This window comes from Anomaloglossus baeobatrachus, chromosome 10 (genome assembly GCF_048569485.1).
Source record: "Anomaloglossus baeobatrachus isolate aAnoBae1 chromosome 10, aAnoBae1.hap1, whole genome shotgun sequence".
Lineage (NCBI taxonomy): Eukaryota > Metazoa > Chordata > Amphibia > Anura > Aromobatidae > Anomaloglossus > Anomaloglossus baeobatrachus.
In genome coordinates, this window is record NC_134362.1 from 187,557,383 (window position 1) to 187,580,433 (window position 23,051).

Consider the following 23,051-nt stretch of genomic DNA (forward strand, 5'->3'; position numbering starts at 1 on the left):
CTCCATTAGCAGGTTCCTACATTCCCATACACATGGAAGTTTGTAACCCAGAGAAGCCTCAGTTCAGTGTAGGTTCCCAGTATACAAGATACGCCTTGACGTGGCTACTGGGCAGATATTGAACTGGTCATTTTTTATGCTAAATATCTCAATTTTTCCTAGATTTCCTTAAGCCGTAATGCAGGTCTATATTCTTGCATTGATTGATTGCATACTTTAGTGTCATGTTCAGTTTCAGACTGAATTTTGGGAGTGCCATCAGTCTTTTTGCCCTCGATGTACATAGTTATGGGTAATTAGGAGACTTCCCAGTAAAGTATCATTCATGATCATGTGGTTCAGGAAGATTTTAATGCGTCACGTCGCAAGCAACAGAACCATTGGTAACTATCATGACAACCCTTAAGTGCCAGAAAGCCCTCGCAGGGGCTAAACTCCCAATGCTGTGGGTGCAGCCACATCATCATAAAGTGCAAAAGTGTCACCAAAGTAACAAAACAAAAGTGATCACCGGAAAACACACACATTGTAACGCTGCTTCTGCGAGACGATGGAACGACGACATGAGAAAATGAAGTGTTGTGCACTGCAACTCCCCATCAAAGTGCTCCACAGTAAAGGGTTAGGTGTGGTGGATGGAGGTGGACTTTAAGGCGACAAAGGACGGGGACATTCTGTGCTTATGAAAGACGATATGTTAATTGGAGTCTGCCTCGAAAATGTCCTCCTCACTTCATCATTCATTCTACATTCATGGATCAGTTGGTAACCCATTAACATGTGCTGGTACTGCCCAAAATAGAGTCCTAAACCTCTCCAAGCACCAGGTAGGACCTCTACATGGACCGAATGGCAGTCTGTCATGGCTACTGTACTGGGGCTCTCCAATTGATTCATTCTACAGCTGGTAGTGTTATGGCGTCGTACATTCCCAGTACTCTGCTTCTACCAAGTCCCAAGGCCTTCTTCAGTCTTATGAGTAGATGATGTCCAACAAAGCTCCAAGTCCCGGTCTAGGACCCTATTGAGTTGCAAGTGCTGAGCAGGCCCCGTCTGTCATCCCAGAGGGTAGTAGTGGTACTGAGATGGTCCCTTTTTGAGTTAATGCTATGGTCTTGGCACTTTTTATGGTCCAATCCCTGATATGGATGATCGGAGGGCAGCAGGGACCATCTTGGGTGGAGGGGGGGGGTAAAGGCTTTCTTATTGTTAGTTCTCTTTGGATCTCTCTGCAGCGAAGAACGTGTCCAGCAGTCCTCCTTGCAGCTCTGAGTCGCTGAGATGTTTCTTCTCCCTTTCGGCTCTTGACCGAGTCCATGACGGAGAACGCAGATACCCGGCTCTGGGGAGCGGAGGTAACTGCAGACCTGTATGTGAGAAGGAGATGTCAGAAAATAAGGAATCCCCCTTTAAATGAAACCCTGAACAAGGTCATAAGGGTGGAAACAACACCATAGACATTGAGGACATGCTCACACTCCAACGGGAATGGTTTAATGAATGGCCGATTAGCCTTGGGTGTCTGGAATAGTGGTCATTAATCTTAGTCTGCCCCAAGCTTTTTACTCTCTTAAAATGGTGTGTAGGGTTAAAAAAAAATGGCTGCCTTCTTCCTAATACAGCGCCCCCTCGGCCCCCAGGCTGGGTGCAGTACTGAAGCTCAAATCCACTCACTATAATATCAGACGTATACCTAGGATGAGTGAGCCATGTTTTTTTCATTCTGGATAATTCTTTTAATTCCTATTCCAACTAACCATCTTGATACTGTTGTGGGGGCCCATAGCTATGATTATATGGGGCCTCTTGTGCACCACAAACCAACGCACCAAGGCAGGAGGACTGTAGTGCCAGTGCCACTTCAGAGACACCAACTTATTCACCGCCGCAGCCAGGTTGCGTGCTCCCCCGCTGCCACGAGGCCTTCCACTTGTCTTTCCCCTACCGAGCTCTGTACATGCCGCACAGGGTTCCTGGTAGGGCACCTAAAGACTTCCTCTTAAAAGGCTGGCACGCTATTTCCAGGAAGTGCCTCTCAGTGTATGGCTAAGAGGCACTGTGTAGTTAAGGCACCCTCCCATTAGGGGAGGTGCCTGCGCAACGCCTCTAATTAGTCAGTTTCCAGTCTGCTACCTAGCTAGTTGTCAGTTTCTGAGCTCCTCTCATGTTAACCCTGTGTTCGCCTCCAGTACCTGCCTTTCAATTCCTGTCTATCCCTGCCGTGCCCCCCATTCCTTCCCAGGCTGCCTCTGTTGCCCCACTTATATTCGAGTCCGTCACAAGTCCTGGGGGTCAGCTGTCACAATTCCAGTCACTTTCCTGGGAGTGGTACCTGGCGTTCACCTTGCGGAGGGCGCTTAGTTAATCCCCTCCCACTAAAAGGGTAAGTTCGGGGTCCCCCTGTGGTCCAGTGGGTCCACTAATCCCACCTGCTGCCCTTACACCGGCAATGGGTGCTACAAGGACTTTGTGTTGGTTCCTATCATTGACTATCTAAGGTCCTTAGTCCTTGTTTGATAATATTGTAGGGTGGGGACCTGGCTGGGCTGGCCCCCCCCAAAAGTAACCATATGAGCTGCCTATGATACTCCATATGTGCCATCAGACCCATCTATCCAGGAGAGGTTGATGGCAACCGGACCTTAGTATTGGCTCATGGACTATGTAACAGAAAGCTCTACAGATTTCCCTCCATGAAATGGGATTTTCACCACATTAGACCTCATGACACACCTGGAGGGGGCTCATTGTGCGGGTTTTCGTCATCCGAGTCGCCAAACACCTCTGCCAGTTCCTGGTCCGACATATCTGTGAGCTCGGTCAGGTCCAGCAGATCAAAGTGCACTTCAAGAGAGGAGACGCTGCTCAGTGGTTCTGTGGGGAGAAAGGAGGACATTGTGTGAAAAGTGTGGAAAAGTGCCATTGATAAGGAACTCAGTAAAAGCTTCATATTCATAAGAGTTTACATAAACAGATGTGGTATTCTAAGAAAGAGCAAAGATAATGTGAAGTTTTGAAGGCGGTCCGTGCAAGAAATCCTAACCTGGAAGATATCCTCAGTGGCATAGCTGTAAAGCAGTGTTCACAATCCAGTGGCTCTCCGAACTCCCAAACCAGTGGCTCTCCGAACTCCCAAACCAGTGGCTCTCCGAACTCCCAAACCAGTGGCTCTCCGAACTCCCAAACCAGTGGCTCTCCGAACTCCCAAACCAGTGGCTCTCCAAACTCCCAAACCAGTGGCTCTCCAAACTCCCAAACCAGTGGCTCTCCAAACTCCCAAACCAGTGGCTCTCCGAACTCCCAAACCAGTGGCTCTCCGAACTCCCAAACCAGTGGCCCCCCATGAACTCCCAAACCAGTGGCTCTGTAAAATCCCAAACCAGTGGCTCTCCGAACTCCCAAACCAGTGGCTCTGTAAAATGCCAAACCAGTGGCTCTCCAAACTCCCAAACCAGTGGCTCTCCGAACTCCCAAACCAGTGGCTCTCCGAACTCCCAAACCAGTGGCCCCCCATGAACTCCCAAACCAGTGGCTCTGTAAAATCCCAAACCAGTGGCTCTCCGAACTCCCAAACTAGTGGCTCTGTAAAATGCCAAACCAGTGGCTCTCCAAACTCCCAAACCAGTGGCTCTCCAAACTCCCAAACCAGTGGCTCTCCGAACTCCCAAACCAGTGGCCCCCCATGAACTCCCAAACCAGTGGCTCTGTAAAATCCCAAACCAGTGGCTCTCCGAACTCCCAAACCAGTGGCTCTGTAAAATGCCAAACCAGTGGCTCTCCAAACTCCCAAACCAGTGGCTCTCCGAACTCCCAAACCAGTGGCTCTCCGAACTCCCAAACCAGTGGCCCCCCATGAACTCCCAAACCAGTGGCTCTGTAAAATCCCAAACCAGTGGCTCTCCGAACTCCCAAACTAGTGGCTCTGTAAAATGCCAAACCAGTGGCTCTCCAAACTCCCAAACCAGTGGCTCTCCAAACTCCCAAACCAGTGGCTCTCCGAACTCCCAAACCAGTGGCCCCCCATGAACTCCCAAACCAGTGGCTCTGTAAAATCCCAAACCAGTGGCTCTCCGAACTCCCAAACCAGTGGCTCTGTAAAATGCCAAACCAGTGGCTCTCCAAACTCCCAAACCAGTGGCTCTCCGAACTCCCAAACCAGTGGCTCTCCGAACTCCCAAACCAGTGGCTCTCCAAACTCCCAAACCAGTGGCTCTCCAAACTCCCAAACCAGTGGCTCTCCAAACTCCCAAACCAGTGGCTCTCCAAACTCCCAAACCAGTGGCTCTCCAAACTCCCAAACCAGTGGCTCTCCGAACTCCCAAACCAGTGGCTCTCCGAACTCCCAAACCAGTGACTCTCCGAACTCCCAAACCAGTGGCTCTCCAAACTCCCAAACCAGTGGCCCCCCCATGAACTCCCAAATCAGTGGCTCTTTAAACTCTCAAACCAGTGGCTCTCCGAACTCCCAAACCAGTGGCTCTCCGAACTCCCAAACCAGTGGCTCTCCGAACTCCCAAACCAGTGGCTCTGTAAAATCCCAAACCAGTCGCTCTCTGAAATCCCAAACCAGTGGCTCTCCAAACTCCCAAACCAGTGGCTCTCCAAACTCCCAAACCAGTGGCTCTCCATACTCCCAAACCAGTCGCTGTCCAAACTCCCACAGCATGAGCTCTCTTAACTCCCAAATCAGGGACTCTCCAAACTCCCAAACCAGTGGCTCTCCAAACTCCCAAACCCGTGGCCCCCCATGAACTCCCAAATCAGTGGCTCTCCACACTCCCAAACCAGTGGCTCTCTGAACTCCCAAACCAGTGGCTCTCCAAACTCCCAAACCAGTGGCCCCCCCATGAACTCCCAAATCAGTGGCTCTTTAAACTCTCAAACCAGTGGCTCTGTAAAATCCCAAACCAGTGGCTCTCCAAACTCCCAAACCAGTGGCTCTGTAAAATCCAAAACCAGTGGCTCTCCGAACTCCCAAACCAGTGGCTCTGTAAAATCCCAAACCAGTCGCTCTCTGAAATCCCAAACCAGTGGCTCTCCAAACTCCCAAACCAGTCGCTGTCCAAGCTCCCACAGCAGGAGCTCTCTCAACTCCCAAATCAGGGACTCTCCAAACTCCCAAACCAGTGGCTCTCTGAACTCCCAAACCCGTGGCCCCCCATGAACTCCCAAATCAGTGGCTCGCCAAACTCCCAAACCAGTGGATCTCTGAACTCCCAAACCAGTGGCTCTCCAAACTCCCAAACCAGTGCCCCCCATGAACTCCCAAATCAGTGGCTCTTTAACCTCTCAAACCAGTGGTTCTGTAAAATCCCAAAACCAGTGGCTCTCCGAACTCCCAAACCAGTGGCTCTGTAAAATCCAAAACCAGTGGCTCTCCGAACTCCCAAACCAGTGGCTGTGTAAAATCCCAAACCAGTGGCTCTCTGAACTCCCAAACCAGTGGCTCTGTGAACTCCCAAACCAGTGGCTCTCTCAAATCCCAAACCAGTCGCTGTCCAAACTCCCACAGCAGGAGCTCTCTGAACTCCCAAATCAGGGACTCTCCAAACTCCCAAACCAGTGGCTCTGTAAAATCCCAAATTAGTGGGTCTCCAAACTCCCAGACCAGTGGCTCTCCGAAATATCAAACCAATGGCTCTCCGAATTCCCAAACCAGTGGCTCTCCGAGCTCCCAAAGAAGTGGCCCCCATGAACTCCCAAATCAGTGGCTCTCTGAACTCTCAAACCAGTGGCTCTCCAAATTCCCAAAGCAGGGTCTCTCCGAACTCCCAAAGCAGGGGCTGTCCAAACTCTCAAAGCAGTCTGTAAAATCCCAAATCAGTGGCTCTCTGAAGTCTTAAACCAATGGCTCTCTGAACTCCTAAACCAGTGGCTCACCTACCATTGCAAAACTACAATTCATACACCCTGATAGGTATGACGGGGGTTGTAGTTAAACAAAAAGTGTTAAATATCTATAGTGTGACTGTCCATCTTACAGAGGATGGAAAGATCTTCCGTAGCACAGGTGGGCATCCCTAGAAATGTTGACACCGTGGCACCAAATACCATGATGGTGATCTCTGGTTGAAATAATGAATAGTCCTGATAGATTGAGTGGTCCTGTTGGTGGGACCATGTATGTGGCTCATCTGCCATGGTGCAGATACTCACGTCTTCTTTCTGAGACTTGTAGGAGCCCTGTCGTAGGAGGCAAGACTCCTAATTCCTCCTCAGCCACAAGGGGTTGTTGAGCTTCTTCTACAGTCACCTCAGCGGGCGCACTAGGGCGAGAGCCAACCTCGCGCTCTGCTTCTCTGGTCCGCTCTGCATAGGAAGAATAGAATGTAATACTATAGGTATATCAAGTGGTAGATAAGTTTTATAGTATTGTCTTCAAATTCTAAATTTCAGGCTAAATTCATCCTCCCTTGTAGTAATGTTGGCACTGCGGCTCAAGGGTGCAGGGGGGACACAATCTGTATTTTCCATTTATATAGACCCTAATCGGACGATTGACATCATTAACAGAAGAGACCATCACCCTATATTAACATGAGAACATATCAAAGCGTAAGAAAGATGCGGAGAGGAAAGAGCCCCACAAGCAAAATAGGGCCTTTTTTTATTGCATGGAGCGCCCAGCTCTCTCATGGCCATTGCCAGGTTTAAAAGTGCAGCATGGTAGACATTGAACTTTACATACGAGACATTGCTGGGAAATATCATGGCCATATTGATATTATTTTCAGAATATTCTTGCCAATTAATTCTCTCTAGACAGAAGAAAATGTCTACTCATGGGTACCACTGCCCGGCCCGGGCTCGTAACCACTCCTGGCATGGTTTTTAATGCTGGACATGATCAAAGGCATCATCAGAGACTCTCATCTATAATGTATTTTGGCCCCGTGAATTGGGATGTAAGAGAATTACTAGTTGGAGTTTATGAGAAACCTATAAATAATAGGAAAATGTTTGAAGAGTCCACTCAGTGGTTACATGTTACAAGGAGCCTTGTGCAAGCATTGCCGACTGTCATGGCGGCGTCCGGATCTCAGAAAATTCCCGATTCTTGCACTCTGGTTGTTATCTTCTCTGATGTCTGTGATCAGCCCAGGCAGATTCGGGCATCGACCCACAGACTTGTAGGTCATAGGCAGGTTAGCAAGAGTTAATCTCTGCTCGACTGGTTGTTAGTCTCCTTTGATCACATGCCTGTCCCTGTCACATTCGCTTCCCTCCTACAGTGCCTACAAATAGTATTCAACCCCCTGCAGATTTAGCAGGTTTGATAAGATGCAAATAAGTTAGAGCCTGCAAACTTCAAACAAGAGCAGGATTTATTAACAGATGCATAAATCTTACAAACCAACAAGTTATGTTGCTCAGTTAAATTTTAATAAATTTTCAACATAAAAGTGTGGGTCAATTATTATTCAACCCCTAGGTTTAATATTTTGTGGAATAACCCTTGTTTGCAATTACAGCTAATAATCGTCTTTTATAAGACCTGATCAGGCCGGCACAGGTCTCTGGAGTTATCTTGGCCCACTCCTCCATGCAGATCTTCTCCAAGTTATCTAGGTTCTTTGGGTGTCTCATGTGGACTTTAATCTTGAGCTCCTTCCACAAGTTTTCAATTGGGTTAAGGTCAGGAGACTGACTAGGCCACTGCAACACCTTGATTTTTTCCCTCTTGAACCAGGCCTTGGTTTTCTTGGCTGTGTGCTTTGGGTCGTTGTCTTGTTGGAATATGAAATGACGACCCATCTTAAGATCCTTGATGGAGGAGCGGAGGTTCTTGGCCAAAATCTCCAGGTAGGCCGTGCTATCCATCTTCCCATGGATGCGGACCAGATGGCCAGGCCCCTTGGCTGAGAAACAGCCCCACAGCATGATGCTGCCACCACCATGCTTGACTGTAGGGATGGTATTCTTGTGGTCGTATGCAGTGCCATCCAGTCTCCAAACGTCACGTGTGTGGTTGGCACCAAAGATCTCGATCTTGGTCTCATCAGACCAGAGAACCTTGAACCAGTCTGTCTCAGAGTCCTCCAAGTGATCATGAGCAAACTGTAGACGAGCCTTGACATGACGCTTTGAAAGTAAAGGTACCTTACGGGCTCGTCTGGAACGGAGACCATTGCGGTGGAGTACGTTACTTATGGTATTGACTGAAACCAATGTCCCCACTGCCATGAGATCTTCCCGGAGCTCCTTCCTTGTTGTCCTTGGGTTAGCCTTGACTCTTCGGACAAGCCTGGCCTCGGCACGGGTGGAAACTTTCAAAGGCTGTCCAGGCCGTGGAAGGCTAACAGTAGTTCCATAAGCCTTCCACTTTCGGATGATGCTCCCAACAGTGGAGACAGGTAGGCCCAACTCCTTGGAAAGGGTTTTGTACCCCTTGCCAGCCTTGTGACCCTCCACGATCTTGTCTCTGATGGCCTTGGAATGCTCCTTTGTCTTTCCCATGTTGACCAAGTATGAGTGCTGTTCACAAGTTTGGGGAGGGTCTTAATTAGTCAGAAAAGGCTGGAAAAAGAGATAATTAATCCAAACATGTGAAGCTCATTGTTCTTTGTGCCTGAAATACTTCTTAATACTTTAGGGGAACCAAACAGAATTCTGGTGGATTGAGGGGTTGAATAATAAATGACCCTCTGAATAAACTTTTCACAATTTAAAAAAAAAAAAAAAAGAAATAACATTCTATTTTGCTGCATTTCACACTTCCAGGCTGATCTACAGTCCAAATATCACAATGCCAAGTTATTCCGAATGTGTAAACCTGCTAAATCTGCAGGGGGTTGAATACTACTTGTAGGCACTGTATATATGCTGGCTGGACACTTCCATTAGTGCCAGCTATAGCTTTTCTATACTGGTCTGGAAAGGTGGCTTGATCCAGACTTACTGGTGGCTGTTGTGCATTATTGCTGTAAGCTGTTGTTGTCCTTTTGTTGCTGCCTTCCTTCTCTTGCTTTTCTCCTTATTATCTAACTGCTTGTTTCTGTGAGTTTGCAGTGTGACTGAGTTCTGTTTTTAAGTCTGTTTAAATCTGTTTCCATCACACTTCTGCCCCCTTCCTTCCCTAAGGTTGGGGGACAAATTGGCTCTGGTCAGGAGTATAGCCAGGCATGAAACTCAGGCATCTCCACCATTGGGGTTAGCAAGTCACATTCACTCCCCTCCTATATGTGCTGGAAGGACACTTCCATTAGTGCCAGCCATAGCTTGTCTATACTGGTCTACACTAGTGGTTTGATCCAGACTTTCTGATGGGTGTTGTGCAATATTGCTGTGAGTGGTTCCGGTGTTAACCATTGTTTTTTTGTTGCTGCCTTACTTCTCTTGCTTTTTTCCTTAGTATATTACTGTTTGTTCCTGTGAGTTTGCAGTGTGTCTGAGTTCTATTTTTACGTCTGTCTAAATCTTTGTTTCCATCACACTCCTGCCCCTTCCTTCCCTGGCGATTGGAGACAGATTAGCTATGGTCAGGCATATAGCCAGGCATAAGATTCATACATCTCCACCATTACAGGTAACCCTGAGGACAAGAATAGCCTAGGGTCCCTTAGTGTGAGAGACAGCATAGGAGCCCCCAGTCCTTTGCTAACCTGTAGTCACATCATGATATTACGATCCTTCCCTAAGGATGGGGGACAGATTAGCTCTGCTCAGGGATAAAGCCAGGCATGAGACTCAGGTATCTCCACTATTAGGGGTAACCCTGAGGATAGGTATAGTCTAGGGTTTCTTAGCGTGAGGGACAGCATAGTCTCTCGCTATCCTGCATTTATATCATGATATTATGATTACCTTTTAGTATTGTGGTCAGGATTTGCAACAGATTAGCATAAAGCTCTTTTAGTGCAATATATATTCATCTGTTTGCAAAAGTTTAGTTACAGCATAAACTTTCCCAGTGAATTGTATAATAAAAACTCAAACACAAGCTACTGGAAACATTGAGTTTCTCATGGAACTTTCCATATCCTAGCTCAACTGTGTGTGACGAGCCCTGAGGCTGGGTACACGCTGGTGACTGCCTGTAATTACCATGTTATGACATATTCTCTAAAATTAACTATTAATGAACGGATCTGTACCAGGAGTGCAGACCAGGATCTCAATAAAATATTATTTTTAATTATAATTTTTTTATTATTATTATTATTATTGTTATGTTTTAATTATTATTTTATTTGTAATATTTTATTAGTATTATTTTCTTATTACTATTATTATTCTTTTATTATTATTACTATTAATAATTATTTTGTGTATTATTTTATTATTACTATTATTCTTTTATAATTATTATTATCATTATAATTATTATTATTATTCATTTTATGTTTTTTTATTATTTTTTTTATTATTATGTTTTATTATTTTATTAGTATTATTTTATTAGTATTATTTTATTATTACTATTATTATTCTTTTATTATTATTACTATTATTAATTATTATTTTGTGTATTATTTTATTATTACTATTATTCTTTTATTATTATCATTATAATTATTATTATGTTTTATTATTTTATTAGTATTATTTTATTAGTATTATTTTATTATTACTATTATTATTCTTTTATTATTATTACTATTATTAATTATTATTTTGTGTATTTTATTATTACTATTATTCTTTTATTATTATCATTATAATTATTATTATTATTATGTATTTTATTATTTTTTTTATTATTATTATTATTATTATTATTATTATTATTATGTTTTGAAGTTGCAGGGATTCTCGACTTTGGAAAGTCCCTACTTTTGTTGATAGAAACAGTCTATAATCTGTGTGCACTAAATGTTCAATTTCCCTGCAGCACCTCCACAGGGGACACTAAGCATTACAGAAACATTGCCCATTTAAACGAATGGGTTGCCTGTGTAATACAGACAGGTCCTTCAACAGAGAGACAACTCTTTGCGATCTCTTTCCATAGGACTTCCGACTATTTGACATGAGTAATCTAATAGGTTATGTCACAATTCCTCTGTGCAGAGCATCTTGCACAATAGGAGATGCTCTGCTGTGGTTTTTCTGGAGTACTGAGCTGGCAGTGCCACAGTTCCTCTGTGCAGAGCATCTTGCACAATAGGAGATGCTCTGCTGTGTTTTCCTGGGCTACTGAGCTGGCAGTGTCACAATTCCTCTGTGCAGAGCATCTTGCACACTGGGAGATGCTCTGCTGCGTTTTCCTGGGCTACTGAGCTGGCAGTGTCACTATTCCTCTGTGCAGAGCATCTTGCACTAGGAGATGCTCTGCTGTGTTTTCCTGGGCTACTGAGCTGGCAGGTTGATTGCTCAGGTGTTTCATCTTTCTGGTAATTGATCTGCTTCTTAGTGAGCATGCTCTCCCAAAACCTTGCCAGTCGTACATTCTGGTTCTGTAGTTGTGCTGTTGGCCTGTGTTTCTGCTTATGTTCTGACTGTTGTTTGACTCTCTCTGCCCGCTCCCTGTTCCTGTCGCGACCTCCTGGCTTTAGACCTCTGACCGTTACCTGACCACGTCTCAGTTTACTCCCTGAATCTATTTTATGCCTTCCTGGAATTCTGACCCTTGGATTGTGACCTGACTACATCTCTGTGTACTCCCTGTATCCATACGTGTCCTCCTGTTACCACACCCCGGCTTTCCTGACTACTCTTCTGTTTGTACAACCTGTAAGTAGTGACTTCATTACAGGTTATATGATTTTCGGGGCCCTTTTTTAGTAACCAGTACATTCTCTACTACCATTAAATACATGCACCGGGTTGGGGAATGAGTTTCAGACAAACCAAACTAAGCTTCCCGCAATTTGGATATAAAAAGTCACCAAATGTATTAGTACAGCTTAAAAGGATCAAGATACATTAAAAAAATTGCCTCAAGGCAAAAAACGACGCATTTCGGACAAACTACAACTAAATACAGTTCTATGTCCGAAATGCGTCAATTTTTAACCTGATGCAATATATGTGTATATAAATATATATATATATATATATATATATATATATATATATATATATATATATATGTATCTGGACCTTTTTAAGATGTACTAATAAATTGGTGACGTTTTATATAAAAAGTGCTGGAGACTGGTACTTTGTGCTTCTCTAGGGGAATGAGGTGACCTATTGGTATTTTGATGGGATTGAAGAAGATGCCCCAATGATGACCTGATGTGCTTGATATTACGCTCAGTTATCTGGCTTAAGACTATATATGACATTGCTAGGCGTATAGCTCCTGTAGCGCAGGTCAGTGAGCTGAATGTCAGGGGTTAATAATGGATGTGATGAAGCGCTCGATGCTATAGTCTGACACGGCTTATCCATTTAGTGTCTTGTACCATCAAATTATGGCCAATGTGGTGAAAACGAAGGCCAACAGTGTCCATCCAGGGTTAATATTGTGCAGGATTTTGAGTCCTGAATAGAAACCAACCCCAAATTTTTGACATGTATTTACCGGTAAATTATCATCTTAATCTCCTTATTACACAGCACAGGGACTATTAATGAAGCCCTACAGATATTTATACCTGTTACCCAAAGTCTTGCCCAACTCACTATTTATTGATTGGATACTAGTGATGAGCGGGCATTACCATGCTCGGGTGCTCAGTACTTGTAACTAGTGATGAGCGGGCACTACCATGCTCGGGTGCTCAGTACTTGTAACTAGTGATGAGCGGGCAGTACCATGCTCGGGTGCTCAGTACTTGTAACTAGTGATGAGCAGGCACTACCATGCTCGGGTGCTCAGTACTTGTAACTAGTGATGAGCGGGCACTACCATGCTCGGGTGCTCTGTATATGTAACTAGTAATGAGCGGGCACTACCATGCTCGGGTGCTCAGTACTCTTAACTAGTAATGAGCGGGCACTACCATGCTCGGGTGCTCAGTACTCTTAACTAGTAATGAGCGGGCACTACCATGCTCGGGTGCTCAGTACTCTTAACTAGTAATGAGCGGGCACTACCATGCTCGGGTGCTCAGTACTCTTAACTAGTAATGAGCGGGCACTACCATGCTCGGGTGCTCAGTACTGATAACTAGTGATGAGCGGGCACTACCATGCTCGGGTGCTCGGTACTCATAACTAGTGATGAGTGGGCACTACCATGCTCGGGTGCTCAGTACTGGTAACTAGTGATGAGCAGGCACTACCATGCTCGGGTGCTCAGTACTCTTAACTAGTAATGAGCGGGCACTACCATGCTCGGGTGCTCAGTACTGATAACTAGTGATGAGCGGGCACTACCATGCTCGGGTGCTCGGTACTCATAACTAGTGATGAGTGGGCACTACCATGCTCGGGTGCTCAGTACTGGTAACTAGTGATGAGCAGGCACTACCATGCTTGAGTGCGCAGTACTTGTGTCTAGTGATGAGCGGACACTACCATGCTCGGGTGCTCAGTATTTGTGTCTAGTGATGAGTGGGCACTACCATGCTCGGGTGCTCAGTACTTGTAACTAGTGATGAGCGGGCACTACCATGCTCGGGTGCTCAGTACTCTTAACTAGTAATGAGCGGGCACTACCATGCTCGGGTGCTCAGTACTCTTAACTAGTAATGAGCGGGCACTACCATGCTCGGGTGCTCAGTACTGGTAACTAGTGATGAGCGGGCACTACCATGCTTGGGTGCTCAGTACTGGTAACTAGTGATGAGCGGGCACTACCATGCTCGGGTGCTCGGTACTCATAACTAGTGATGAGTGGGCACTACCATGCTCGGGTGCTCAGTACTGGTAACTAGTGATGAGCAGGCACTACCATGCTCGGGTGTTCAGTACTCGTAACTAGTGATGAGCGGGCACTACCATGCTCGGGTGCTCAGTACTGGTAATTAGTGATGAGCAGGCACTACCATGCTCGGGTGTTCAGTACTAGTAACTAGTGATGAGCGGGCACTACCATGCTCGGGTGTTCAGTAGTAGTAACTAGTGATGAGCGGGCACTACCATGCTCGGTACTCGTAACTAGTGATGAGCGGGCACTACCATGCTCGGGTGCTCAGTACTTGTAACTACTAATGAGCAGGCACGATCATGCTCGGGTGCTCGGTACTCGTAACTAGTGATGAGTGGGCACTACCATGCTCGTTAAAATCAGTTGGTTGCTTTTTTGGGTACAACTTAAGCACCCGTGTATAAAATAAGTCAATGGAGGACTTGAGCATTTTTCCAAAAGATTTCACAGAAAAATGCTAGACGCCCCATTGACTCCCATTATACTCGGGTGGCATGGCCTGATGCGATCTCGGGGGGATCTGGGATCACAAGGTCACATAGTGTAATTGAACACAGATCCACTTTAGTGGCCATTTGTCGTTTACCCTGAGTTGGAGCTTATTTAATTCCATCTGGTGCTGATGGGGTTAAGGTTCCTTTCTATCCTGCAGTGATCTAACAGGTAGTTGTAATCTCAGCTGCAGCCTCTCCCTTTTGCTATGAATATACACTCCTCTCTCCTCCCTATGCTGGCTATAGTTCATTCTAAACAGTCCACTATGAAGGAGCCTGTCTCTGGAGAAGCTGAGGTGTTTGTTTTTGTTGCAGCTGAAAAGTTTCCTGCTGGAAAACCTGTGGAGTTCTGTTTCTTATGTCTTTCTCCTCCTGTTTGTCTTACCTCCCTCGTGTTGTCTTATTGCAGTGGTGAGATTAGCATCTTGTTGGCCGTCACACTAGGCAGGGTGAGTTCAGGGCCAGCGAGGGCCTAGGCACGTGATGGTGCACAGGGGGAAGGACCTGAATAGGGGGTGTTAGGGAGTTCAGCGATCATCCTTAGTTGAGTATTAGGAGATTACCCAGGGATTTCTGTTGTACTGCTTCCCTGGTTTTCCTTCTATGTTGCGCCACTCTTGCACATGGTGTGCCACTTGCAGTCATAACGTGACATTGGGTACTCGAGTTACACCCATCTGAGCATCTGACTGCTCAACAAGTTCCAAGCACCCAAACATGGTAGTGCTCATGTGGCGCCCCACAGGGTACTGAACCTCACTTAAGGTGCGGTACTTATCCTGGATCCAGAGGAGGTCGGTACCGGTTTCATTACATACAAACTCATATTCACAATCTGGTTGCCCTCCCCACTGGGGATTGGGCTAGGGTCGGGTCTTAAGGCAGTCACCAAACATGGGGGGCAGCCACCCACTAGTGACAGGGACTCGGGGGAGGAGCAGCCACCAAGGGGGAGTGAGGAGCCAACACAACAGTTAGGGAGTTCTCCAGTAGGAGAGAAAAGGAGCAGACACTTTTACCAGTGACTCTGGTGGGACGCAGGAGTCCATACGGTCGCCGAGGGGAGAGCTAATTGCTCCCTTGGGACCGGCGCAGAACAGGGTGCAGAATTTTAGGGTGGGGATTGCATGTCCCTCTGGCCACCAAAGTTTCCGGAGCACAGTGCTAGATAGGGTGCGGAGTCGAGATACCAGTCCGACCCCACCACGGATCCGCGGCACCTGCAAACGGGCCAGGAGACAACCAGTGAAGAACCAGGGTCCCCAAGTAACTTCAGGCCATGGGGATCCAACAATACAGGCGCAAGCAGGAAGGGCCCATCGGATCAAGCCAACCGGATCCAGGATCGACCAGGGCCCATCACGGCGGTGACCGGTACTCTGGGACAGCACTGTAACTTTCACACCTCCGGTTTTAGCAGAGCCGGCCAATCCGGCTCTATAAAACCTAGGCAACGGATGCGGCGACAAAACCGCATCCTTTGCATAAGTTTTTGACATGCGGCCCGTCCCTTTTTTGCCGCTTGCGGCATGCTACTGAGCATGCGGAGTGGGAAAAACCGCATGCGGCGTCCATAGGCATGCATTGCAAATCGCGCCGCATCGGCCGCATGCGGCTTGATGCGTTTTTGTTTTTTGCCGGACAAAAAAACGTGCCAGGCAACGTTCCATCCGGCCGCCGCATCGGGTAAATCTGCCGCATGCGGCAAAAAACGGACGGAACGCAAGCCCATGCGGCACAATACGGCACTAATGTAAGTCTATGCAAAAAAAACGCAACCGGCGGCAAAAAAAAAACGGTTGCGGTTTTTCTGCAAAGCGCCGGATTGTGCCGCACAGGAAAAACCAGATGTATGAAAGCAGCCTAACAGTGAGTAAAGACACCTGGACCCGCAGAGACTGTCAGCCTGTTATTGCCGGCGCCCCGCGCTGTGGCGCCAACGGCCTTTACTACAACTTCCCTCATCATCCTCCCCGGAGCCCACTCCACCAACCATCTTTGCTGCAACGACCATCCGCCCCAGCAGACAGCGACAGCAGCAGCGGCTGATCCCTGGCCACGTACCGCAGGTGGCGTCACAAAATCATTCCATCCTTTCCTATCCCCCTTACTGTGGACACCTTGGGTCACGAAACCGGGCAGGCCACCCGTGACATCCCCCTGACCCTTCACCAGCCTGGCGTCGAGTAACCCCTCGGGCCCCGTGGGGTGCTCCACTCACTCACCACTAGTTACAACCCTAACCCCCGAGCATGGTAGTGCCCACTCATCACTAGTTACGAGTACTGAGCACCCGAGCATGGTAGTGCCCGCTCATCACTAGTTACGAGTACTGAGCACCCGAGCATGGTAGTGCCCGCTCATCACTAGTTACGAGTACTGAGCACCCGAGCATGGTAGTGCCCGCTCATCACTAGTTACGAGTACTGAGCACCCGAGCATGGTAGTGCCCGCTCATCACTAGTTACGAGTACTGAGCACCCGAGCATGGTAGTGCCCGCTCATCACTAGTTACGAGTACTGAGCACCCGAGCATGGTAGTGCCTGCTCATCAATAGTTATGAGTACTGAGTACCCGAGCATGGTAGTGCCCGCTCATCACTAGTTACGAGTACCGAGCACCTGAGCATGGCAGTGCTCGCTCATCACTAGTTACGAGTACTGAGCTCCCGAGCATGGTAGTGCCCACTCATCACTAGTTACGAGTACCGAGCACCCGAGCATGGTAGTGCCCGCTCATCACTAGTTACGAGTACCGAGCACCCGAGCATGGTAGTGCCCGCTCATCACTAGTTACGAGTACTGAGCACCCGAGCATGGTAGTGCCCGCTCATCACTAGTTACGAGTACTGAGCACCCGAGCATGGTAGTGCCCGCTCATCACTAGTTACGAGTACTGAGCACCCGAGCATGGTAGTGCCCGCTCATCACTAGTTACCAGTACAGAGCACCCGAGCATGGTAGTGCCCACTCATCACTAGTTACGAGTACTGAGCACCCGAGCATGGTAGTGCCCGCTCATCACTAGTTACGAGTACTGAGCACCCGAGCATGGTAGTGCCTGCTCATCACTAGTTACCAGTACCGAGCACCCGAGCATGGTAGTGCCCGCTCATCACTAGTTACGAGTACCAAGCACCCGAGCATGGTAGTGCCCGCTCATCACTAGTTACGAGTACTGAGCACCTGAGCATGGTAGTGCCCACTCATTACTAGTTACGAGTACTGAGCACCCGAGCATGGTAGTGCTCGTTCATCACTAGTTACAAGTACTGAGCACCCGAGCATGGTAGTGCCCGCTCATCACTAGTTACTAGTACTGAGCACCTGAGCATGGTAGTGCCCGCTCATCACTAATTACGAGTACCAAGCACCCGAGCATGGTAGTGCCCGCTCATCACTAGTTACGAGTACTGAGCACCCGAGCATGGTAGTGCCCTCTCATCACTAGTTACGAGTACTGAGCACCCGAGCATGGTAGTGCCCGCTCATCACTAGTTACGAGTACTGAGCACCCGAGCATGGTAGTGCCCACTCATTACTAGTTACGAGTACTGAGCACCCGAGCATGGTAGTGCTCGTTCATCACTAGTTACAAGTACTGAGCACCCGAGCATGGTAGTGCCCGCTCATCACTAGTTACTAGTACTGAGCACCTGAGCATGGTAGTGCCCGCTCATCACTAGTTACGAGTACTGAGCACCCGAGCATGGTAGTGCCCACTCATTACTAGTTACGAGTACTGAGCACCCGAGCATGGTAGTGCCCGCTCATCACTAGTTACTAGTACTGAGCACCTGAGCATGGTAGTGCCCGCTCATCACTAGTTACGAGTACTGAGCACCCGAGCATGGTAGTGCCCGCTCATCACTAGTTACGAGTACTGAGCACCCGAGCATGGTAGTGCCCGCTCATCACTTTTGGAAAGTCATCTTTGTCCCTTAAAAATCTGCTGTGGGCATGGTGGTATTAAAACTTGGATATCCTTGAAGACTAGTCATACATTGACATTACCAATAATGGATAATCTGCCCCATTTCTGCTAACTGGCAGTTGTAGTTCCATAGCTAAAGAGGCATCTGGTGAAGGGTTTTCATCAAAAGTGGATTTTACACCCAATTTAGGACCTCTTAAGTGTCCAATATTATACTGAGATCATGGCCTGAACTCCTGCTACAGATTCATTCCTTAAAAGTTAATTTTAGAGAATAAGTAGTCAATTTTAAAGCTCTATAATAAAAGTAAGACGGTCATGGGAACTATGGCCATTGGCGTAACTGGGCCAGAGAGGTTTTTTGGACCCCCCCTAGGTTCGATTGCAACCCCTGCACGAGCCTAGGAAGGTCCAAAAAAACCCTCTGGCCTATATGAAAAGGCTGTTACAGACTGAAGAGGTTACAGTTGAGCATATGGGTCCAAAAAATCACTCTGGCCTATACGAAAAGGCTGTTACAGACTGCAGGGGTTACAGTTGAGCCTAGGGGGGGTCCAAAAATCCCTCTGGCCTATCTGAAAAGACTGGTAAAGACTGAAGGGGTTACAGTCGAGCCTAGGGGGTTCCAAAAAAACCCTCTGGCCTATATGAAAAGGCTGTTAAAGATTGCAGGGGTTACCTTCGAGTGTAGGGGGTCCAAAAAATCACTCTGGCCTATATGAAAAGGCTGTTAAAGATTGCAGGGGTTACCTTCGAGTGTAGGGGGTCCAAAAAATCACTCTGGCCTATATTAAAAGGCTGTTAAAGATTGCAGGGGTTACCTTCGAGTGTAGGGGGTCCAGAAAATCACTCTGGCCTATATGAAAAGGCTGTTAAAGATTGCAGGGGTTACCTTCGAGTGTAGGGGGTCCAAAAAATCACTCTGGCCTATATTAAAAGGCTGTTAAAGACTGAAGGGGTTTCAGTCGAGCCTATGGAGGGCTAAAATAACCCTCTGGCTTATATGAAAAGGCTGTTAAAGACTGCAGGCAGTGCAGGGGTTACAGTTGAACCTAGGGGGGTCCAAAAAAACCTTCTGGCCTATATGAAAAGGCTGTTAAAGACTGCAGGGGTTACAGTTGAGCGTAGGGGGGGTAAAAAAAAAACCTCTGGCCTATATGAAAAGCATGTTAAAGACTACAGGGGTTACAGTCGAGCCTATGGAGGTGCAAAAAAACCCTCTAGCCTATATGAAAAGACTGTTACAGACTGCAGAGGTTACAGTTGAGTGTAGGGGGTCCAAAAAAATCACTCTGGCCTATATGAAAAGGCTGTTAAAGACTGCAGCGGTTACAGTTGAGCCTAGGGGGGTCCAAAAAAACCTCTGGCCTATATGAAAAGGCTGTGAAACACTGCAGCGGTTACAGTTGAGCCTAGGGGGGTCCAAAAAAGTCCTCTGGCCTATATGAAAAGGCTATTAAAAACTGCAGGGGTTACAGTTGAACTTAGGGGGGGGGTCCAAAAAACCCTTCTGGCCTATATGAAAAGGCTGTTAAAGACTTGCAATAATTGCGGGCCCTGTTGGACCTTTTGCGTTGGGGTCCATGAGCATCAGGTTATGCCACTGACTATGGAAATATTTGGAATATAACTAGTTAATAGGAAATAAGCCCAAAAATAACCAGTGGGAATAGGGAAGTCTCTAGGGAAAAGGCCTGTGCACTCAATACAGAGCTAAAAGTGTCCGCGGAATTTGTCATGTGCAGGAAATAACAAGATAGTAATCCTCCATCACTGGGAGAGGAAGCCATGTCAGTATTTATGTAACCGAACATACAATGCATCCTATAGACTTTAGGCTGTAACCCTATAAGTGCCAGGTAAATCAATCACTTTGTATTCGTCCCTTCGTCGGCCCCTGCTGCGTCCTCCGCCATGATCGATAGTCTCCCTGATGCTGCACTTGGCACAGGTGCTCACTGAGGTTTATAGCTGCGGTGATGTTTCCCCCCCCCAGAGGGTGATGTGACTCTCATCATGCCGCCCTCCGGAGACAAACGCCGCTGTGTAACCCCTGGCACCGGCACACAGAGATTCCCTTATAATCCGGCTTCCTGTGTTATTGTGATTGGGACCGGCCCTGTCATTTAGCATATGAAAAGCCGTGTAACGGAGGGTCAATTAACGGTGACTGAGTGCACAGTATAAAAATGCATATACAAAAACAACAAACAAATATATATCAAAACAACTAAATGGCATTTTTATGTACCCCATCGTTACCCTCCCCCATGCCGCCTTCCCTAGGGGATTACAGCGATGGCTTTGCAAACTTAAACTAAGCGCCTGGTTAAGGGAAGGGGGGGGACGCTTGTGTCTGGCTGGCGGCTGCGCCCCCCTTGTATGTGACCGTCTCATAATCACAGTACCATATTACAGTATTTCTGCAGCTGTTCTTCTGCTACTACAAAGCTAAGACTCAGCATTCCCAGATCCTGTTTTTTTATAGCCACCTTCCCCTTTTTGTGCACCCTAAATTTGCAGGGGGGAGGGGTTGTGATTATTAATTTTGCATTATATTCATAGTATCTTCTCGTAACTTGAAACTTTTTGCAATAGATGGTTCCTAATCCATATCAAGCCTATAAGATGATGAAATGTCAAACTTATTTTTGCAAATATATATATATATATATATATATATATATATATATATACATTATTTATTATTATAGCGCCACCAATTCCATGGCGATTTACATGTGAAAGGGGTATACATAATAGGGACAAGTACAATAATCATAAACAATACAAGAAACGGACTAGTACAGGAGGATATATATCATATATATATATACATATATATATAGGATAATGCACCCGATTATTGTGTATTAATATTGTCAGTGCAATGCGGTACTGTCACAGCATCCCAACTAAGCCCACCAAGACACAATCATCTAACATCATGGATCTCAAAAAGTAGGGACGTCACTCACCTGAGGGACCAGGCCCTTTTTGGGGCTCCATCCGGATACGGATTCAGGGGTTCCACCCTCCTTCAGTTGAGCAGGAAGAGATGGGGCATAGGGCAGCATCAGATACAGCCTCCTCCCTGCAGCGAGCAGCCGGCTGAGGGATCTGCACCGCAGACACACATCCCCGAGATGAGAGCCTCACTGAGAAGTGAGCCCTGCATTGCAAATGAGCAGACGGAGGGAGTGAGAGGGGAGGGCTGGGATGAGGCTCGGGGTGTCAGCTCGTGAGTGTGCATGTGTGTAAGGTACCAGACATTGGCCGGGAGCCCAGACTGGTGAGGTTGGCTCAGGATGTCATCTCCATCACTGCACCAGCAAAATGCACCACACCTTATTGTGCTACCTACAATAATCCCTAATATTATCTTCATGTAACGGCTAATTGCAGGATATTTTACATATTACTCCATAGACTGTGAGCCCTCGGGGGCAGGGCCGGCTCCTCCTGTGCCAATCTTGATTATTATACTTCTTTTTATTTTGTAAAGCTTCATGGAATAAATGTCGCTATAATAATAAATAATAATAATAATCAGGGACACAGACCAAAAAGGACCCCTATGCAAGAACAATATAGGGCCCCCTTGCAGCCAAAAAGCTCCTAACAATGCTTTGGAGGTAGAAATAAGCCCCCTTGGCTCTTGGGCCCCTGTGCACAAACAAATAGGGGCCCTTTGTATCCCAATGGCTCAGTATAATGCACAAGACCACCTGCTTTGGAGGTAGAAATAGGCCCCCCGACCTTTAGGGCACCTGTACAAAAACAGTATATGTAATATATACACAGAATACAACAGTAATCGCATCTAGAATTTATCACATAATGCCTCATGGTTTATATTGTGCCAATCATGAGCTGGGAAAGCTGGGTGACAACTAATATGACAACTATTAGCATGTGTGATATCATAGCATATAATCTGGGAAAGTTGGGTTTCAACCAATAGACCCATTATTGCATGCAAGATATATCACATATTGCTTCATGGGTTATAATGTACCAATCATGATCAGGGAAAGCTGGGTGACAATCAATAGACCTATTATTGCATGCAAGATATATCACATATTGCTTCATGGTTTATATTGTGCCAATCATGATCTGGGAAAGCTGGGTGACAACTAATATGACAACTGTTAGCATGTGTGATATCATAGCATATAATCTGGGAAAGTTGGGTTTCAACCAATAGACCCATTATTGCATGCAAGATATATCACATATTGCTTCATGGGTTATAATGTACCAATCCTGGTCTGGGAAAGCTGGGTGACAACTAATATGACAACTGTTAGCATGTGTGATATCATAGCATATAATCTGGAAAAGTTGGGTGACAACCAATAGACCTATTATTGCATGCAAGATATATAACATAATGCTTCATGGTTTATAATGTGCCAATCCTGGTCTGGGAAAGCTGGGTGACAACTAATATGACAACTGTTAGCATGTGTGATATCATAGCATATAATCTGGGAAAGTTGGGTTTCAACCAATAGACCCATTATTGCATGCAAGATATATCACATATTGCTTCATGGGTTATAATGTACCAATCCTGGTCTGGGAAAGCTGGGTGACAACTAATATGACAACTGTTAGCATGTGTGATATCATAGCATATAATCTGGAAAAGTTGGGTGACAACCAATAGACCTATTATTGCATGCAAGATATATAACATAATGCTTCATGGTTTATAATGTGCCAATCCTGGTCTGGGAAAGCTGGGTGACAACTAATATGACAACTGTTAGCATGTGGGATATCATGGCATATAATCTGGGAAAGTTGGGTGAAAACTAATCAGGGTCCTGTCATATATTGGGGTTGCCACCCAGCT

The 23,051-nt window shown here is 46.6% G+C and overlaps 1 protein-coding gene across 1 annotated transcript; it reads right to left on the reverse strand.

Moving 5' to 3' along the window:
* Positions 1 to 332: 332 nt before the first annotated feature.
* DBNDD1 (dysbindin domain containing 1) lies at positions 333 to 21,462 on the reverse strand. Its single transcript, XM_075327044.1, has 4 exons — positions 21,166 to 21,462; positions 6,157 to 6,309; positions 2,734 to 2,874; positions 333 to 1,367 (listed from the first exon to the last, which is right to left on the reverse strand). Exons 1-4 carry the CDS (start codon positions 21,194 to 21,196, stop codon positions 1,210 to 1,212), a joined length of 483 nt encoding a protein of 160 aa, XP_075183159.1. The 5' UTR covers positions 21,197 to 21,462; the 3' UTR covers positions 333 to 1,209.
* Positions 21,463 to 23,051: the final 1,589 nt, after the last annotated feature.

Excerpts from the sequence above, each read along its gene's own strand:
- DBNDD1 (XM_075327044.1), bottom strand. The coding sequence starts at position 21,196 with ATGGAGCCCCAAAAAGGGCCTGGTCCCTCAG. Across the intron at positions 6,310-21,165 it reads AAAAGGGCCTGGTCCCTCAG|AGCGGACCAGAGAAGCAGAG; the intron begins GTGAGTGACGTC and ends CTTCCTATGCAG. Across the intron at positions 1,368-2,733 it reads GCACAATGAGCCCCCTCCAG|GTCTGCAGTTACCTCCGCTC; the intron begins GTGTGTCATGAG and ends TCTCACATACAG.